The sequence below is a fragment of the Ovis aries genome, chromosome 20 (assembly GCF_016772045.2).
Source record: "Ovis aries strain OAR_USU_Benz2616 breed Rambouillet chromosome 20, ARS-UI_Ramb_v3.0, whole genome shotgun sequence".
NCBI classification, from domain to species: Eukaryota; Metazoa; Chordata; class Mammalia; order Artiodactyla; family Bovidae; genus Ovis; species Ovis aries.
This window is the reverse complement of record NC_056073.1, coordinates 46693262-46709878: the sequence shown is the minus strand read 5'-3', so window position 1 is coordinate 46709878 and position 16617 is coordinate 46693262. Positions and strand designations below refer to the sequence as shown.

The 16617-nt window shown below is 53.6% G+C and overlaps 1 protein-coding gene across 2 annotated transcripts in view; it reads left to right on the top strand.

Annotated features, from left to right (window-relative positions):
• The window catches only part of BMP6 (bone morphogenetic protein 6), a 144969-nt gene extending 130262 nt beyond the window's left edge, over positions 1-14707 (top strand). The window contains exons 3-7 of one of the 2 annotated variants that reach the window (XM_027958445.3): positions 4727-4875; positions 5483-5680; positions 13160-13236; positions 14001-14111; positions 14211-14707. In XM_027958445.3, coding sequence (XP_027814246.1) covers positions 4727-4875; positions 5483-5680; positions 13160-13236; positions 14001-14111; positions 14211-14360 — 685 coding nt within the window. In that variant the 3' untranslated portion in view covers positions 14361-14707. Of the gene's footprint in view, positions 1-4726; positions 4876-5482; positions 5681-13156; positions 13237-14000; positions 14112-14210 lie in introns of both variants that reach the window. The other variant, XM_027958444.3, reaches the window with a different exon arrangement.
• The last annotated feature ends 1910 nt before the right edge of the window (positions 14708-16617 follow it).

The following is a 16617-nucleotide window of genomic DNA, read 5'->3' as shown; positions in this document are numbered from 1 at the left end:
CAGGCTCCTCTGTCCATGGAATTCTCTAGGCAAGAATACTGGAGTGGGTTGCCATTCCCTTCTCCAGAGGATCTTCCTGACCCAGGAATTGAACCCAGGTCTCCTGGATTGCAGGCAGATTCTTTATTGTCTGGGAATAATAATTACCAGGGCAACCCTGTAATACATAATTTATATAATTTGAGTAACAAGAGTGAATAAACATATATGTAATATATAATGTATACATTATTATATATACAGCAATGTTCATTCACTGTTATTCAAATCTGTGTAGCAGTTACTCTGATTTGCAGTGTTGTGTTTTCAAATATTCTGTTCTATCTTTTTAGTTGGTAAAAGTTTAGATGTGACTCTGTATATACATTACATAAGAAAGTAAAAACCCTTGCCTTCGTCTCTGATTTCCTAAAATGATTGATTTTTGACTTTCATTCTGTTTGAAAATTGCACTCTCCTTCTTGCATAAAGAAGACCTTGATGCTCCTAGAGTGGTTTACAAGGGAACCTCTGCTGTTCATGTCACAAAACCGGGTGTGTCTTGTTAGAGGTGACCCTTTGACAGAGTCCGTAGACTGAGAAGGTCATGTATCATTGAAGAAAGGTAAACAGCTGTGGACAGACCAGGCCCATTTTGGTGACTTGCCATAAATAGTGTCTCTTACCCACCTGAGTCACGAGCAGCGTTGACCCAGTGGGGTTCCCCCTCAGAGGATCATTCTTGTGAAAAACCCTCTCCCTTCCTGGATGTGTGTCAGTGATGGCTGTATCTAGATGGAGGGCATTGGGCTCGGAGGGGAAGAGGGAGAAGCCGGGGAGGCTGCTGGCATGCCAGCCATGGGTGTGAGGCATCTCGACCTTCTTCCTCCTGTCCTGACATGCTGAGTCACCCCTGACTGCTCTCCTTTGCCAGCCTTGAGCATCTGAAACCTGACTTCTGTATCCAGCCTCCACTGGCACTGATGGGCAGTGAGTTTGGATCGCTGACTTTATTCCAAGCCCTTGCTGGGTGTTCCAAGCCCTCTGCCCTATACATTACAAAAATTTCTTTATTGAAGTAGAGTTGGTTTATAATATCGTATTAGTTTCAGGTGTATGGCAAAGTGATTCATATATATATATATTTTTCAGATCCTTTTCCACGATAGGTTATTACATGATAGGTGAAAATAGTTCCCTGTGCTATACAGCAGGTCCTTGTTTATTTTATGCACAGTCGCATGTTATCTGTTAATCCCCAATTCCCAATGTACCCCTCCCCTGCTCTCCCCTCCAATAACCATAAGACCGTTCTCTGTGAGTCTGTTTCTGGTTTTGTAATTAAGTTCATTTGTATCATCTTTTTAAGATTCCACAGATAAGCAACATGACACGGCATCTGTCCTGTGCTTTTCTTGACTCCACTTTTTGTATGCGTGGTGGCTGAGAGCCGGGGCTCCAGCTTCAAGCTCTGGTCACCCCCCTGAACCCCGTGTGGCCGTCACACACCCCACCTCTGCAGGCTGCGCGCTGCCAGCTCCGGAAGGGAGCCGTGATGGGACCGGCCTCCCCGTCCTCTGTGGGCCGGCAGGAGCGCTCAGCCGGCACCTGAGCGTTGGAAGCCGGGGAGGTATTTGCTGCTCCGCCAGCCTGATAGCCCAGTTATTATTATTATAATGTTTTTATGTAGACCAGTTTGTAAAGTCTTTATTGAATTTGTTTCGGTTTTATGTTTTGGTTTTTTGGCCACGAGGCCTGTGGGATCCCAGCTCCCTGACCACGGTTTGAACCCACACTCCCTGTGCTGGAAGCTGAAGTCTTAACCCCCGGACCGCTGGGGAGGCCCCGAGCCTGGTTACTTTAAGTCCCCGTGCTCCATCTCCCCTGCTCTCAGGGGCCTGAGCACCCTTGTTTGCGTGGCTGTCTTTGATTTGGCCTCAGTGCCCTGAGCCCCGGAGCTCAGCTGCAGCCCCTGTGTGTGGACCCCCTGGTCTCCTCATCGGTGAGGACCAGCCTTGTCCTCCCTGTAGTCACCGAGGCGTGGCCCTGAAGCACTGCCACGTCCTTGGGGGGCGGCGTGGGGGGCCCCTGGGTGACCTGGAGCAGCGTCAGTTTGCAGTGCAGGCTCCCGTGTCCACCAAGCCCACACACCCTGTGGACTCCATTTCTTCCCCGTCATGGTTTCACCTGCCTCCTCTGTCCTCTTTAAACCACACCCTTCCCCTCTTTTTCCTGTCCTCTGCTGTCTGTGCCCTATTTTTGGATGATGGCCTTCTGGCCATCTCCCACTTTCTCAGCTGACAGACTCCCCCATTCGTCATGAGCCCTACTTTTGAAATATAAATCTCATTCTAGCTCAACCTAGATAGCTTATTAAAAAGCAGGGACATTACTTCCCCAACAAAGGTCCATCTAGTCAAAGCCATGGTTTTCCCAGTAGTCGTGTACGGATGTGAGGGTTGGACCATAAAGAAAGCTGAGCACCAAAGAATTGATGCTTTTGAACTGTGGTGTTGGAGAAGACTCTTGAGAGTCCCTTGGACTGCAAGGAGATCCAACCAGTCCATTCTGAAGGAAATCGGTCCTGGTTGTTCATTGGAAGGACTGAAGCTGAAACTCTAATTCTTTGGCCACCTGATGCAAAGAACTGACTCACTTGAAAAGACCCTGATACTGGGAAGGATTGAAGGCAGGAGGAGAAGGGGACGACAGAGGGTGGAATGGATGGATGGCATCACTGACCCAATGGACATGAGTTTGAGTAAGCTCTGGGAGTTGGTGATGGACAGGGAGGCCTGGTGTGCTGCAGTCCATGGGGTCATAAAGAGTCGGACACAACTGAGCGACTGAACTGAACTGAGCTCTGCCAGCCATGTCGCATTCATATCTTGGGCTGTATTTCTTTGCATCCTTGTTACAAGTCCTAAGAACATGTTGCCAATTGCCCCCATTGACGCCCAGCTACCAGTTCCCCTCAGCCATAGTGCCCCGCCCTGTTGGCCCTCGGGGGCAGTCCTCACGCTGACATCCCCACCACATCCTCATTCTAGAAGCTGCTCCTCTGATAAGAACGTGTCTGGTGCTTCCTTCAGGACCAGACTGTCCCCACATCGCTGTTCCTGGTTCTGTATTATTTCTGGATGAGAGTCTTTCCCTACCTTCCAGAACAGAACTGATGTCTTCACATCTTCACTTCAAAGCTTTGGACTTGCGTCCCCTCTTGCTGTTTTCCACGAACACCCCCTCATCTGTCCGCCCACAGTCACCTTAGTGACGGGGTTGGGGGTAATTTGTCAGCAGGGGCTGTGACACACACATTGAAGGGGGGGCTTTATAGATGGCAGGCCCGGCGTGCCCCCCGCAGACCCTGTCCAGCAGCTGAGTAAACGCTGCGTAGCCACACCTACTGCTCCGAGCTTGGAAAAGATGACAATAGTGTTGCCTTCCAGCTCTGAGCCGTGTAAACAGGAAAAACTGTTTCCCCTCTGAGAAGTCTAACTTTTCACTGAGATGTTTCGCTGGCCTCCAGACCATTGGATGGACTAGAGATACATTTTATTCCTTTGTTGTGGGTTGTCTTTCATCATGATCTCAAAAGGCAGGAAGGCCCTTGTGGAAACCTCGGGGTCCACTAGCTTCTCTCTTGACCATGACGTGTCTGTGAACTCATGTCTGAGTCGCAGTTTCCTCAGCTATAAAATGGGGGTAATGATACTCTGCCTACTTTGCAGGATGGCCCAAGCCAAGCAGATGCAGGCACTTTATAACGGATTTAAATGTATGCTGTTTGTATTATGATGCTCATTTTAAGTTTAGTACTGAATTTAGTCACGTTGCTGTCCTGTAAGCTCTCCACGCAGAACGTTTCCAGCCCCAGGGGGTCTGCGTCTTTCCAGGGAGGGCAGAAACCTCCCCCTCCCTGTCATAGGGATTCCAGGCCACTCTCTGCCCCTGACCCCGGGGTGTCAACTCACCCCGAGGTGACTGTCCCTCACGCTGCCTTGTCACAACATATGGGTCCCTCACCCTGTCTGTCCATGATCCCTTGGGTTATGTTAGCTGGAAACTGTAAAAAAAAAAAAAAAAAAAAAAAAACAAAAACCCTGTGTATGTAAATATAAGAGCAGCCCTGTGGAATCCACTGGAAGGAATGGGCTCGGTGAGTTTGCCTCACAGGAGCCCAGGCGGCTCATGGCGGGGCCGACACTGACTCCAGTCTGTGGTCCACACAAGCGAGGACTCAGCTGTTAATGCAGGCTGTGTGCAAAGGTGTTAATTAAAAAAAAAGTATTGATGCTCAGAAATAGCATACGAATCCTGGTTTCCCCTTCCACAGAAAGTAAAAACGTGAGGGTTGTTGGGCCCTCATTAAAAAAAAAAAAAAAAAAACAACTTAGTAAATGCTCATCTTTACTAATCCTGATTTTAGTATTTTTTTCATCCTTTTCTTCACGCCACCCCCCGCATTTTCTTTTTAGAGTTCATTAGCCATAAAGTGAACAATCACAGGCCCGTTTACTAATTTTTTCTTAAATCTAAACGCCTCTGGCACCAGCAGTTGTGAGGATCCCGCAGACATGTCTGTGCCGCGCCCCAGTGCCTGCGCACTTGCCCGGATGGCGCTGGGTGCCTGTCCTGTGTGATGGGTGGGCGCGGACCGCTGTCCTGCCTGCATTCTGACGCCGGGTGGGACTGCGGGCTGAGCCGGGGCCCTGTGCCCTCACCAGCTGTCTCCTCTCTTTTCCAGAGACTCAGACCTGTTTCTGCTGGGCACGCGTGCTGTGTGGGCCTCGGAGGCGGGCTGGCTAGAGTTTGACATCACGGCCACCAGCAACCTGTGGGTCCTGACCCCGCAGCACAACATGGGGCTGCAGCTGAGCGTGGTTACGCGTGACGGTGAGTTCAGGGACTCGAGCCTTCACCTCCTTGGTGGCAGGTGTGGGCAGCCGTGGTCCCCAGGTGGGCCCCCCCGTTTCCCGACCTCCCAGAGCCCCGGTGGACAAGCGGAGACCTGCCCCAGGGCCTCTTGGCAAGGACTCGGGGACTGTTAAGATGGTTTGGGAGCCTCAGAGAGGGGTAGGAGCGGGGTGCTGAGTTAAAGAGGAAGGCCGGGGCGAGGTCTAGGTGCTGACGTTGAGTAGGTTTGTGGAGGCCCTTCCAGCATCTCTTCCTGCAGTGTCAGAGCTTGGCAGGTCCCAGTCCCCTCGGGCTGGACACAGTCAGCCCGTGAAGTCACCTTTCTGGGTGGGAGACATGAGATCGGGAAGATGGGCGTGAACAGAAGATAGCAGCAGAAGCAGGGGAACTGGGGGTCCTGCCACCCCTTGCCCTGCCTCCTGGGACCTTGGCAGGAAGAGGGGGGAAGGCTCAGGGTGCCCCGTGTCTCCCCGAACGCGGGCTCCTCCTCTCTGAGGGTACCTGGGAGGCTTGGGTGTCTGGCTGCAGGTGGACGCCAGGCTTCGGTACCACATCCCAGAGGTGTGCTTTGGTATTTGCCTTGCAGGCCTCAGCATCAGCCCCGGGGCGGCAGGCCTGGTGGGCAGGGACGGCCCTTACGACAAGCAGCCCTTCATGGTGGCCTTCTTCAAGGCCAGTGAGGTCCATGTGCGCAGTGCCCGGTCGGCCCCCGGGCGGCGCCGGCAGCAGGCCCGGAACCGCTCCACCCCGGCCCAGGACGTGTCGCGGGCCTCCAGCGCCTCAGGTGGGTTGGGGACGCCGTCTTCCCTGTGGGCCCCGGGGCGTCCATGAGGACACAGGACCTGCCGAGGCTTGCAGACGCTGCGCAGCTTCTGCAGACCCACATGCAGCTGTAGGTGCCCTGGATTATCTGGACGGTGCCTAGGCCGTCAGAGGGGAGCCCTTGTGACCCCAAGATCGTCTGCAGGTTGAGACAGCCTCAGTGTCTGTTCCAGAAAAGCATCCTTCTGTCTGATCAGATTTCTCCCAGCTCTTCTTCATTCCCATAAAGATCCAGGGAATGACTGCATTTTCTCCAAATTGCATTATGCCCGGGAAGTGGTGACGAACAGACTTCATGCATTTGTAGAGGGCGGGCTCTTGTTGGTCAGTGCTCGTGGCTGGGAGTGATAGCAAGTCAGTTCCAGCACCCCTCTCTGATGAGTTTCATTGGTTTTCATTCAACTGGGAAGTTTGGGGTTCTGCCTTGAGATGTGGTGAGACCCACGGGCTCAGCGGATAGTAGGAATGCCTTTTCCTGTGTCCCTTTGTTGGTGGCGTTCTCAGAAGCCTGGCTTGACGTGTGGTGCTGAGGAAGGCAACCTCAGCTTCAGGACGAGAGCGCCTCTTCTGCAGTAGCTTCAGCAAACAGCTGGTCTGGGGTCGGTGCTCAGCCCTGGAGCTAGAGGGTGGGGTGCAGCACCCCCCCCCCCACACCCTCCCCGCCTGCCCTGAACAGGCAGGTTCAAAGGGCAAGAGAGAGGAAATAGCCCTCTCTGCAGACAGACTCCCTCCCATGCAGAGCCTCAGCAGGAGACACAGAAGTCCAGTCTTCAGAACAGGAGGCAGGGCGTGCAGGCGCTGATACGCAGCACAGAGCTGGTCAGTGTTGAATTCAAAGCAAGGTGCATCTTGCTCTAAAGTGGGTGCTTGCAGGTTCTAGGCTTCCTTTCCCTTTAGCCCAGAAATCAGGCACAAAGTTGAGGGTTCACTTTGGGATTTGTAGTCAGAGATCTTGCTTTCCTCATAAGTGCTCTGTAACTTTGTGTGTGTGCTTGTGCTAAGTCACATCCGACTCTCTTCAACCCTATGGACTGTAGCCCGCCAGGCTCCTCTGTCCATGGGATTCTCCAGGCAAGAATACTGGAGTGCATTGCCATGCCTCACTCCAGGGGAATCTTCCTGACCCAGGGACTGAACCTGCATCTCTCTTGTTTCCTGCATTGGCAGGCGGGTTCTTTAACATTGACACCACCTGGGAAGCCCTACTTTGTGACTCAGGACGAACCTAATCCAGCTCGGCTTTGGTTTACCCAGTGGTTAAGTGGCCATGGTTGATTCTCAGTGGCTTTGCTGGGATTGAATGAGAAGCATCGCTCTGGCTCAAAGATGAGGTGCCTCCAGCCATAGGAAGTTCTTAGCAGGTATGTCAGACTCCTTGGAAGGGATGTAAAATACGTCAGGAAGATGCATTAACTCTTCCAGGTGACTTTAAAACAGTGTCATCTTCTGCGGCTGGAAAGAGTTTGTGGAACTTTCCAAAGCACCCAGTTTTCCTGTGGGAAGCAGTGTCTTCACTCTGGGTTCTGATTCAGCCATTTCTGTTACCAGTAACTGGGATGTGGAACCAGAAGATGCACCACCCAGCGTGACGTGACATTTTGCCGCTTGTCCTCTTGGTGTTTCTTGGAAGCGTCGCCCAGCATGGGTGTTCCTGTGTTTACCACTAGAAACAGTCAGGGCTAGGGTTTAAAGAAAAAGAAGTGATGACTTTCCTGTATGCGCTTTGGAGGAAGCCTTCTGAACAGCAATCATCCCAGGCTTCTCCTCGGGGCATAGCGATGCAGCCCACCAATGGTGGCTGTTCATTAATGAGCTGCGGTCAGTTTGGTGCTGGGACCTCAGACGTGAAGGCAGCTCTTGGGATGCTAATTGCTTTTTTTTTAATGAAAATTTCACTTGATTTATTCCACCTCCCCTCCCCCGCCAGTACACACATAAAATTTCTAATTGAGAAAACATGTCATCTCTGATTTGGGTTTCCAAATTCTGATTTGGGCATCACTGAATTATTCTCTTCCAAGTCCCTTTCAGCATTTTGTTTCCAGTTTGATGAGTTTAAATTAAATATGAGTATTAAAGGTGGACTGATTTGTAAGAAGAGGCAAGTATATCTGCTTTTTCTGGGTCTTACCACCCACCACCTCCCAACCCTGTACTCTGGAATGGGCTTTGTTCTTTTCAGGGGTAAGAAGGCAGAGTTCCTAACAAACACCTCTGCCCTCACAAAAGGGGGTTTAAACCCCTTACTCTGGAGGGCCCTCCCCTACCCACACTATCTTCAGAGACCCTCTCAAGATGGTCCAATTAATGATCCGGGTTAGACCCACTGAAGTATTGCTTTACTTTAAAAACAAAAAACCGTGTTATTTATTTTTTGGCTGAGTCAGGTCTTAGTTGCAGTATGCAGATCTTCGTTGTGGTTCACAGGCTTAGTTGTTCATCCAGGGATCAAACCTGCGTCCCCTACATTGCAAAGATGGTTCTTAGCCACTGGACCGCCAAGGAAGTCCCCTGCTTTCTCTCTTTGGTTCTTTCCTCCTTACTTATTCTTGCCGTCAATGGGGATGGATGTGCAGAGTCACTCGCTCTTGGAGAAAGGATTTCCAGAAAGATAATGATCTGCTGCCCAGGGGCACAGACCAGCTGGTTCCTTTTCTTTCTGGGCTGTTGTGGGGCCAAACGCTTCTGGGTCTTCACTCACTTTGTAGATGCTGCTGAGACCGGCAGCTGTAGTCACGTGTGACTGTGTGAGTCCAGGCAGGACTTCTCCTTGTGAGTCTTTCCGGAGGTTGAAGGAAGAGAGTGTTGGCCCCTGCTGCCCCCGTCTTCCATGGTGTGCTCCTAGGGAATTAACATTTCTCTGCTCAAATGACCAGCAGCAGTAGCCCACCAGACACCGTCCTGCCACTGGGCAGAGGCGTGAGCATCAGTCCTCCAGCTGAAACGTGGCAGGGAAATACGAGTCTGTGTTTGAAACTGAGCTGCCAGTGCTGGAGACGGCAGGACCAGTCCTCAACGAGGGAAGGGCCGAGCGCCCGTCTGCCCCTCCCCGTCCTCCCCCACATCTGCTCTCACATCTCTCCTTGGCCTTCTAGTGGACTTTCCAAACACATGCACCAAAACAGTGGGTTTGGACCCAAGTCTCCCTGGATGGGTTTCACTTACCCTCTGTTTGCACTTCTCCCGTGGGCTTGCGTATCATCTGGACCGTATCATTCATTGTTCTGACACGTTTTACTAGTCCTGGTGCAAGCCCGCTGGGGATTCTAGTGACTCAGCCACTGATCCTGTGGTGCCCACCCTGTCCACGGTTCCCAGAGCTCTCATTAGATGGTCTTGCTGCTGCCCACCTTCTTTCACAGTATCTTTCTCTCCGGTTCCATGATTTTATCTCCAGGGGGACTGACACCTGACCAACCCATTACAAGAGTTGTGAACAAACAGCTTTAAGGGATGGTTCTGTGTGGCGATTCTAGATTCTGTTCTAGCTCATTTTTCAAGATCTTTCCTACACATTTTTGGGGCAGGAGTAGTTAATGCGATTTTAGTTCAGCTGGTGAGTCTGAGGTTTTCTGCATGTCTACCAGCTGGCTGCCAACGCCACGAGTGAGACTTGCTCTGTGTTTTGGCAGATGGTTTTAAAACATTTTCTGCCACTTGGAACAATTATGTCAAATTGGATTAGCTAACTTTGGGTCCCCTTCATCCTTCATGTTCATGGTGCCATCACTCAGCCCTGCTGACTGTCATGAACCAGTAACTTCCCAAGACCCTCTCTCTCTTCAAAATGAGTTCCTCATTGATTCAGATGCTACCTGTGGGCATCTCTTAAATTCTCCTTCTGTCTTTTTCCAGCCCACCCAAACATGTATCTTTAGGGATCCTGGGAGAAAAGGTGGCTCTGTAAGTAATCTGCTGACCTTCTGGTTGCTAGTTCATACCGTCTAACTCTTAAACTTCCCAATTGGGACCATTCAGTATGCTTCCAGCTTAAGAAAAGTACATAGAACTCATCACTTGCAAAGCAGCGATGCGGGTACTTTATTATAACTATCACATCTTTTGCTGTAGATTTCATGGAATTTCAGCCTGCAGACTAGGGGCTCTCCTCCTCACAGATCAGTGTTTGCTTGGCCTTTCAGTTCTTGGCAGGTTGTCCCCTCTGGTTCCTCGTTTGTGTCCATGGATGGACGTGCCAGAGGTGCATGGGCTCACCCACTACAGACACGCGATGCTTGGGCAGAATGGACGTGGGTCAGGGCTGTGATGTAGCTGTTTATAGTTCTTCAAAGGCATTGAGCTACCCTGGTGGCTCAGACAGTAAAGAACCTGCCTGCCAGTGCGGGAGACATGGGTTCGATCTCTGGGTTGGGAAGATTCCCCTGGAGAAGGGCATGGCAACCCACTCCAGCATTCTTGCCTGGAAAATTCCATGGCCAGAGGAGCCTGGCGGGCTACAGTCCACGGGGGGTACAGAGAGATGGACACAGCTAAGCAACTAACCTTTTAAAAGGCATTGGGGATTTTGTCATTTTGACCTTAAATTCAAATTTTAGGGCCAGTAGCTTGGCTCCCAGATGTCTCGGTCAAGAGGTAGAAGCTTGTCCAGAGTTTTTTAAATGAAATCAGAACTTAATTCTCCACAGCTGTGGAGGACAAGTGTGGCATGAGTGATTGGAAAGTTGAATTGTTCCAAACTCCATATTCATAATACTTGACTCCCTTTTGCCATTAAGCCCCTTTAGGGTAAGAGTTGCCAAGGAGTGAAGCTGACTAGAACTTGACCTTCTCCTCCATCCCTAGGGTTCACCCCTTATGAATGTGCTGTTGGCCAGTAGGCTGAATAATAAGAGGCATAAACAGCTGCTGCCAGACACTCAAATAATCCATCAAGTACTGCCATCTCCCAGGAGAGCACTGGGATCCAGGTCCTCCTAGCTAGGGACTGGGGACAGAGGGATGTGGAGCAGGGAGTCTCAGGGCTCAACCTTTAAGGGATGTCTCTGTCGTCAAGATCCTTCCTCCCTATTCTCTTATTCATCAAGACAAAGGCTGAGAAGAGATCAGAGCCCCAATTAAATGGAGCCGTGTGAGACCTTGAAATCCTGCAGCCACAAACGAGTGGGATGGGCCTTCACCGTTGCCTCTTGTGCTAACCATCCCACTGTAAAGAAAATTGAGACGCTGAAAATCAAGCTGCCCTCTCCCTGCCCGCCCCCCCTCCCCAAACACTTTATGAGATTATCGACACCAGAAATCCTGCAGCGTCACGGCACAGGAGCTGGGCTTTCCCTGGCAGGCCTTGGAAGCCTCGTGGATCATGGGGTACATGGGAGCCAGAGCCGCCTCTGGGAGAAGCTGGCAGATCCAGCGGAGGTGGGACAGAAGCGGTCAGACTGTTGCAGACGGAGGTGCCGGGGGAACAGCTGCTCTTTGTCCCTGACCTTGTCATTCTAGGCTGGAAGGGAGATGAGAGCAGGGAATTGTTGCCTCTAAAAAACAAGTTTCCTCTGGGAGGACTAGCCTGAGCTAAGAGAAACTGGGCTGTGTGGACAGCATGCTCTGTGCGCCTGCTGTTCTAGTGTTTTCCTGGCAGAGCCTGGGGCCTGCAGCTGGCGGGGCCTGGGGTGGGGGAGGGGCAGGGCCAGCCCCCACAGCCCGGGGCGGGGGGCGGCAGAAGCCCTGGCCCCTCCCCCGGGCCCTAGTTTCTTGGGCCGCCCTGCCTCTGTCTCTTCCCTCCCGTGTTTCTTCTCTCTCTTTCTCTTGGGGCTGGAAAGGCAGCAGGCGTGCTGCTGGACCCCAGGGCTTGGGCTGGCCCGGGGCCTCCCTGGGGGCTGCCCAGCCCCGCCTGGGGTGTGAGGAGGGCCCTGCCCTTCTCGTCCAGGCCCACCCCCACCAGCCCCACTCCCCTGAGCATCTGCCAGCCTTTGGCCCCGGGAAAGAAAGAGCCAGAATGGCAGGGGGGTGGGGGGTGGGATCATGGGTCAGCCAGAACGGAGTGTCGGCCGGGAGCCCTCGCCCACGTCATCTCAGTTCCAGCTGGCAGGACGAGAAACTTCCCTGCTTGTACCCTGACACCAGCCAGGGGTCCTCCGGTCTGGTTCCATCCTGACCTCTCTGCCTGGGGTGGGCACAGGTGCCATGAGGTCAGGGGCTCTGCCTCCTTCTGATGCCCCCTGCTGGTCTGTCTACTGAGGGGATTCAGGGCTTCTGGCAGCGGCCCCTCCCCAGTCTGATGATACTCTGGAGCAACTCCTGGGCCTTGGGGGAGCGCTGCACTCAGGATTCCAGTTGGATTATAAGGGATGCAGGGGAGAAACAGCCCCTCGCTCCCCCTCTGAGAAGAGCGGCTGGGGACGCGGGGCTCCCCAACACTAACCCCCCTGCAGGGATAGGCTCCCCCGAGCCCTGTGTCCAGAGCCATCACATGGGGCTCAGGACTTGACCTCCATCTCCAACCCCCCTTCCCCAGAGGTCAGGCTGGCCTGAGCTCTTTCTGGGGAGCAGACCCCATCCTGGACTCTCTGGGGACCCAGGAGGAGCTGGAGTGATCACACAGGAAGTTCCACAGTTTGGGTCACTCTTCACGCGTCCTCACGCTCATTGCACAACTGCTGTCTCCCCTTCTGCCTCGTAACTGTCCCTTCTCTGATCTCCCAGGGGGGTTTCTCTCTAGCACCCCCTGTGCACGGCGTCCAGATTCTGTTTTGTGCTGGAGTGAGCTGGGCACGTCATGCATCACCCCTGCCACTCCCCGAGTCGCTGGAGGGCAGAAGCCTTGTCTGACGGGGCCCCTTGTTTCTTGGGGAGGGCATGTCACACAGAAGCGGCTCCGTCAGCCCTTGATGAGCGGGGGTCGGGTGAGAAACCAGACTAGCGGGGCCTGACTCCAGAGAGGTGTGCACGCTTCTGCTGACGTGCCGGGCGCTGCTCTCCTGGGGCGGCTTAGTGCAGGCTGGGGGACACTAACCCAGTCACAGGACTGGACAGCAGGGCCCCCCCGGCCTCCTGGCCAGGCCTGGCTCCGGGGCACCCCCTTCAGGAGGCCCTTCCTGACCCCCCAAGCCATCCTCACAGGCTCTAGGCAGCTTCAGGACGGTCCCTGTTAGAATCGGAACCTGCCGGTGTGTTTGTCTTGAACGTGAATCATGTCCTGAGTTAGGGCTCTGGGGACTCTTGGTCCAGTAGGGGATCACAACACGCCCCTATTGCTAAAAGGGGTCCCTCGAGTCAGCGCAGGCGTGTCAAGACGGGAGCCGGTGTGCCTGACCCCGGGGTAGAGGGGAGACAGTGTGTCAGATGCCCGAGCAGCTGGCAGCCTGCGGAGCTCTGGGTGCCCCAGGCTGCGGCCAGCGGGGGCTCCCCTGTGGCCAAGGGCCCGGGTGAGGCTGTGAAGGAAGGAATGAGGGAGTTACCGGGCGCGCCTTCTGATCCCCAGCAGACTACAACAGCAGCGAGCTGAAGACGGCCTGCAGGAAGCACGAGCTCTACGTGAGCTTCCAGGACCTGGGGTGGCAGGTGAGTGCTCCCGACCGTCTCGGGGTCTCCTCGCGTCCTGAAGGCGGCGGCGGTCATCAGCAGAGACCCTGCACTTCAGGGTCAGGAAGGTTCCTCTTGGGAAGGTACTTAGGAGCCTTTCAGATGCCCAGGTCTTGGAGGGGAGGGGCGACAGTCCACCCACGTGTGCTTGAAGCACCCCCGCCCTTGCACCTCTCCAGGGGGCCCCAGGTGCATGGCCTCCAAGTCCCTGCAGATCCATAGCCAGCCCAGAGTGCTCCCCTCGTTCTCTCTCGGTCCCCAGGGCCTGCATTGCTTTGGCATTTCAACAGTGTGCGCTGGGTTTCGAGAAAGGGCTGGAAAAACTAATCTGACAGTTATCAGCTCACCCGGACTGGAAGGGCACCCGTATGCTGCCTCCTTCCTGAAGCCGCTGCTCAGGCAAATGCTAGGTGCCATGTGACTGGAGATGGTTCCCGTGTGCAGGTGGCATTATGGGGACAGGGGAACCCTGGACTCCAGGAGGCACCTCTGGTCCAGGTTCCTAGAGCTGACCACCTACGGGCCTCCAGGCAGGCCGGGGCGGGTGGGCCCAGCGGCGGGGAACCAGGGCTCCAGAGTCAGACTGAGCAGGTCTGCACCTTGCTCTGCCCCTCACGCATCCTTGACCCCATGTCTGTCTCCTTAGCTGCCCCGCATGAGCAAGGCCTTCTCACGGGGTTCCTCAGTGCCCAGGGGCTGCGGGGCACGTGTGCTGACCCCGTTTCCTTTTGCATTCGGTTAAGGACTGGATCATTGCCCCGAAGGGCTACGCTGCCAACTACTGTGACGGAGAATGTTCGTTCCCTCTCAACGCACACATGAACGCCACCAACCATGCCATCGTGCAGACCCTGGTGAGTGCTGGCCGGCTCCACGCCACGGGGGGCAGGGGGCGGTCAGCCAGGACCAGGGGCCGTCCCTAATGCTGCCCCCTCCTCCCGTCTCTGCAACAGGTTCACCTCATGAACCCCGAGTACGTCCCCAAACCGTGCTGCGCGCCCACGAAACTGAACGCCATCTCGGTGCTCTACTTCGACGACAACTCCAACGTCATCCTGAAGAAGTATAGGAACATGGTCGTACGAGCGTGTGGTTGCCACTGACTCGGGGTGAGTGGCTGGGGACGCTGTGCACACCCTGCCTGGACTCCTGGATCACATCTGCCTTAAGAAGCCCACAGGGGCCCCCGGGACGCGGGAGGAGACCCCGACGCAGACCTGAAGGGACCCTGTCCGCCCCTTGCTCACACCGTGAGCGTTGTGAGTAGCCATCGGGCTCTAGGAAGCGTTGCTTGAGCGTCTGGGGACTGCAGAAATGTAACTTGGAAGGGTTCCCCTCTGCACCCTCCCCAAACCCACCAAAATCAGTTACTGCTTTAGATCCAAGCTCCTTGTGGTTTTAGAGTAAATAGGGAAAATAATCTTGAAGTAAAAGTTGTCTTTTGCTCAAATATCAGCGGGTTCAGTAGTTTCTCAAAGGCAGAGTTTGCAGACCGCAGGAGGGCCGGATACAGCTGTTCCGACCTGGCGCTGGGAACCTGGGTCTCAGCTGGGCGGCCTGTGAGTGCCTTTTGTCTCAGTCTTGCCGTCAAGTGTGGGCATTTTGTTGGTGTGAGAAGATACACTTATTTTAGTTCCACTACATCCCTTACCCCCCTCCTCGCCCTGGCATTATGCTGTTTTCTGTGCTAGGACCAAAAGCAGAGTGACCCCTCTTTGAGGGGGAGGCTCCACAGAAGAGAAGCCTTTTTAAAGCCATTGTGTAACCGAGCGACTGTCTGCACCCCTTCCCTTGGGGGATGGCTCTCTGAAAAGCTCGCTTACATTAGGACCGCCACCTCTCTCCTGTGTCGGTAACGTGGTTCTTGGATGGGACAGTGTCCTGCGTCAAGGGTTTAGACCAGTAGAGGCGACGGGCTGAGGATTTCCTAAGTCATCCAGACTGCGGGAGGGGATAGGACAGGCATGTGGGTTGGGAACCGAAATCACGGTTTTCTCCTGTTGAAAACGAGACTCAGATCACAGATGAGAATGTTTTCAAGATGTCTTTTTCACGATCATGTACTAGGAAACCAATTTCATACTAAACCGATTAAATAATACATTTATGATCTCTATCTGCACTTACAGCTGTTTTGTAAATAGAAACTATAATTTATTGCCTATTTTATATGTTTTGTTGTAACATTTAAGGAAAGACCAGACTTTTTTTTTTTAAAAAAGAGTTTATTTAGAAAGTATCATAGTGTAAACAAATTGTACCACTTTGATTTTCTTTTAAAACAAGACTCAATGCAAAGCTGAAGCCACTCATGAGGATTGTGCTTCTCTAGAAAGTTGGGGTTTTTTTTTAAAGAACATCTGTGAACCATACATGATTAATAAAGATCTCCTTTAAGGCAGAGGCTAGCCGGGATCCTGCTGTTTCGTCTGCCGCAGACAGTGGACGGGGTCTCGTTTCTAAGCGGCCACGTCGCCTGAGCAAGGGCGGTGGGGCGAAGGGTGTTACCTCGAGGACTGACTGATGCTGAAGGACGTACAGGTTACAGACCTTGAGGGAGCCTAGGCCTACGGCAGCTGATTTCCAAGGGCGTCGGTATAAAGGCTTCATAACCCAGGATGGCGTGAATCAGGACACCAGGGACATAGCAGGCAACCCTGCCTGCCTTGGTCTGGAGGCGGAGTCGATCCCCTCTGCACACAGGAGACCGGCGGCCTCCCGGAGGCAGACCAAACAGGGCGTGCGCCGCCACCTGCTGCTGCTTCCAGTCTGGGCTCTGCTGCGGGGCCGCGGGATGTCCCAGGTCCCTGACACCCGACCTGGGAGAGTTCCTGCAGTCCTCCTGCCCCCTTCTGGGAGGCAGAGACATTCAGAACCTTCCTAGGAGTTCTTAGAAGCGTCGCGACGAGCCATGTGGCACTTCCTACGTCCACAGTTTCCACGAGAGACATCAAATCCTGACGTTCACAGGGACTCTGGCTTCACACTCCCTAATGAAATCTTGCAGGAGAGACAGAAGTATTCCTTGAACAGTAACAAGCAATCGGTCAAGTGTCAACACCCACACAAGGCTATGGCAGCGGCACCACCTTACTCAGGCACGTGTCGGGCGCCACCCTCCGTGAGAGGCACCCACAGAGACAGGAGGTCCAGGAGGGGCTGGAAAAGTGGCTCTTCCACAGGCATCGGGGATTTGTGTGTTAAATCTGCTCCAAGCTATGGACCAGCCACGTATGAACAAGTCATATGATCAAAGCAACTCAACAGGGCCACACGGCAAGGCCGCCTTGCTAGGACTCGTGGGCCCTTTGAAAACAACGCTTTGGATGATGCTGTCACCAGAATCACTCGGGAGCCAAA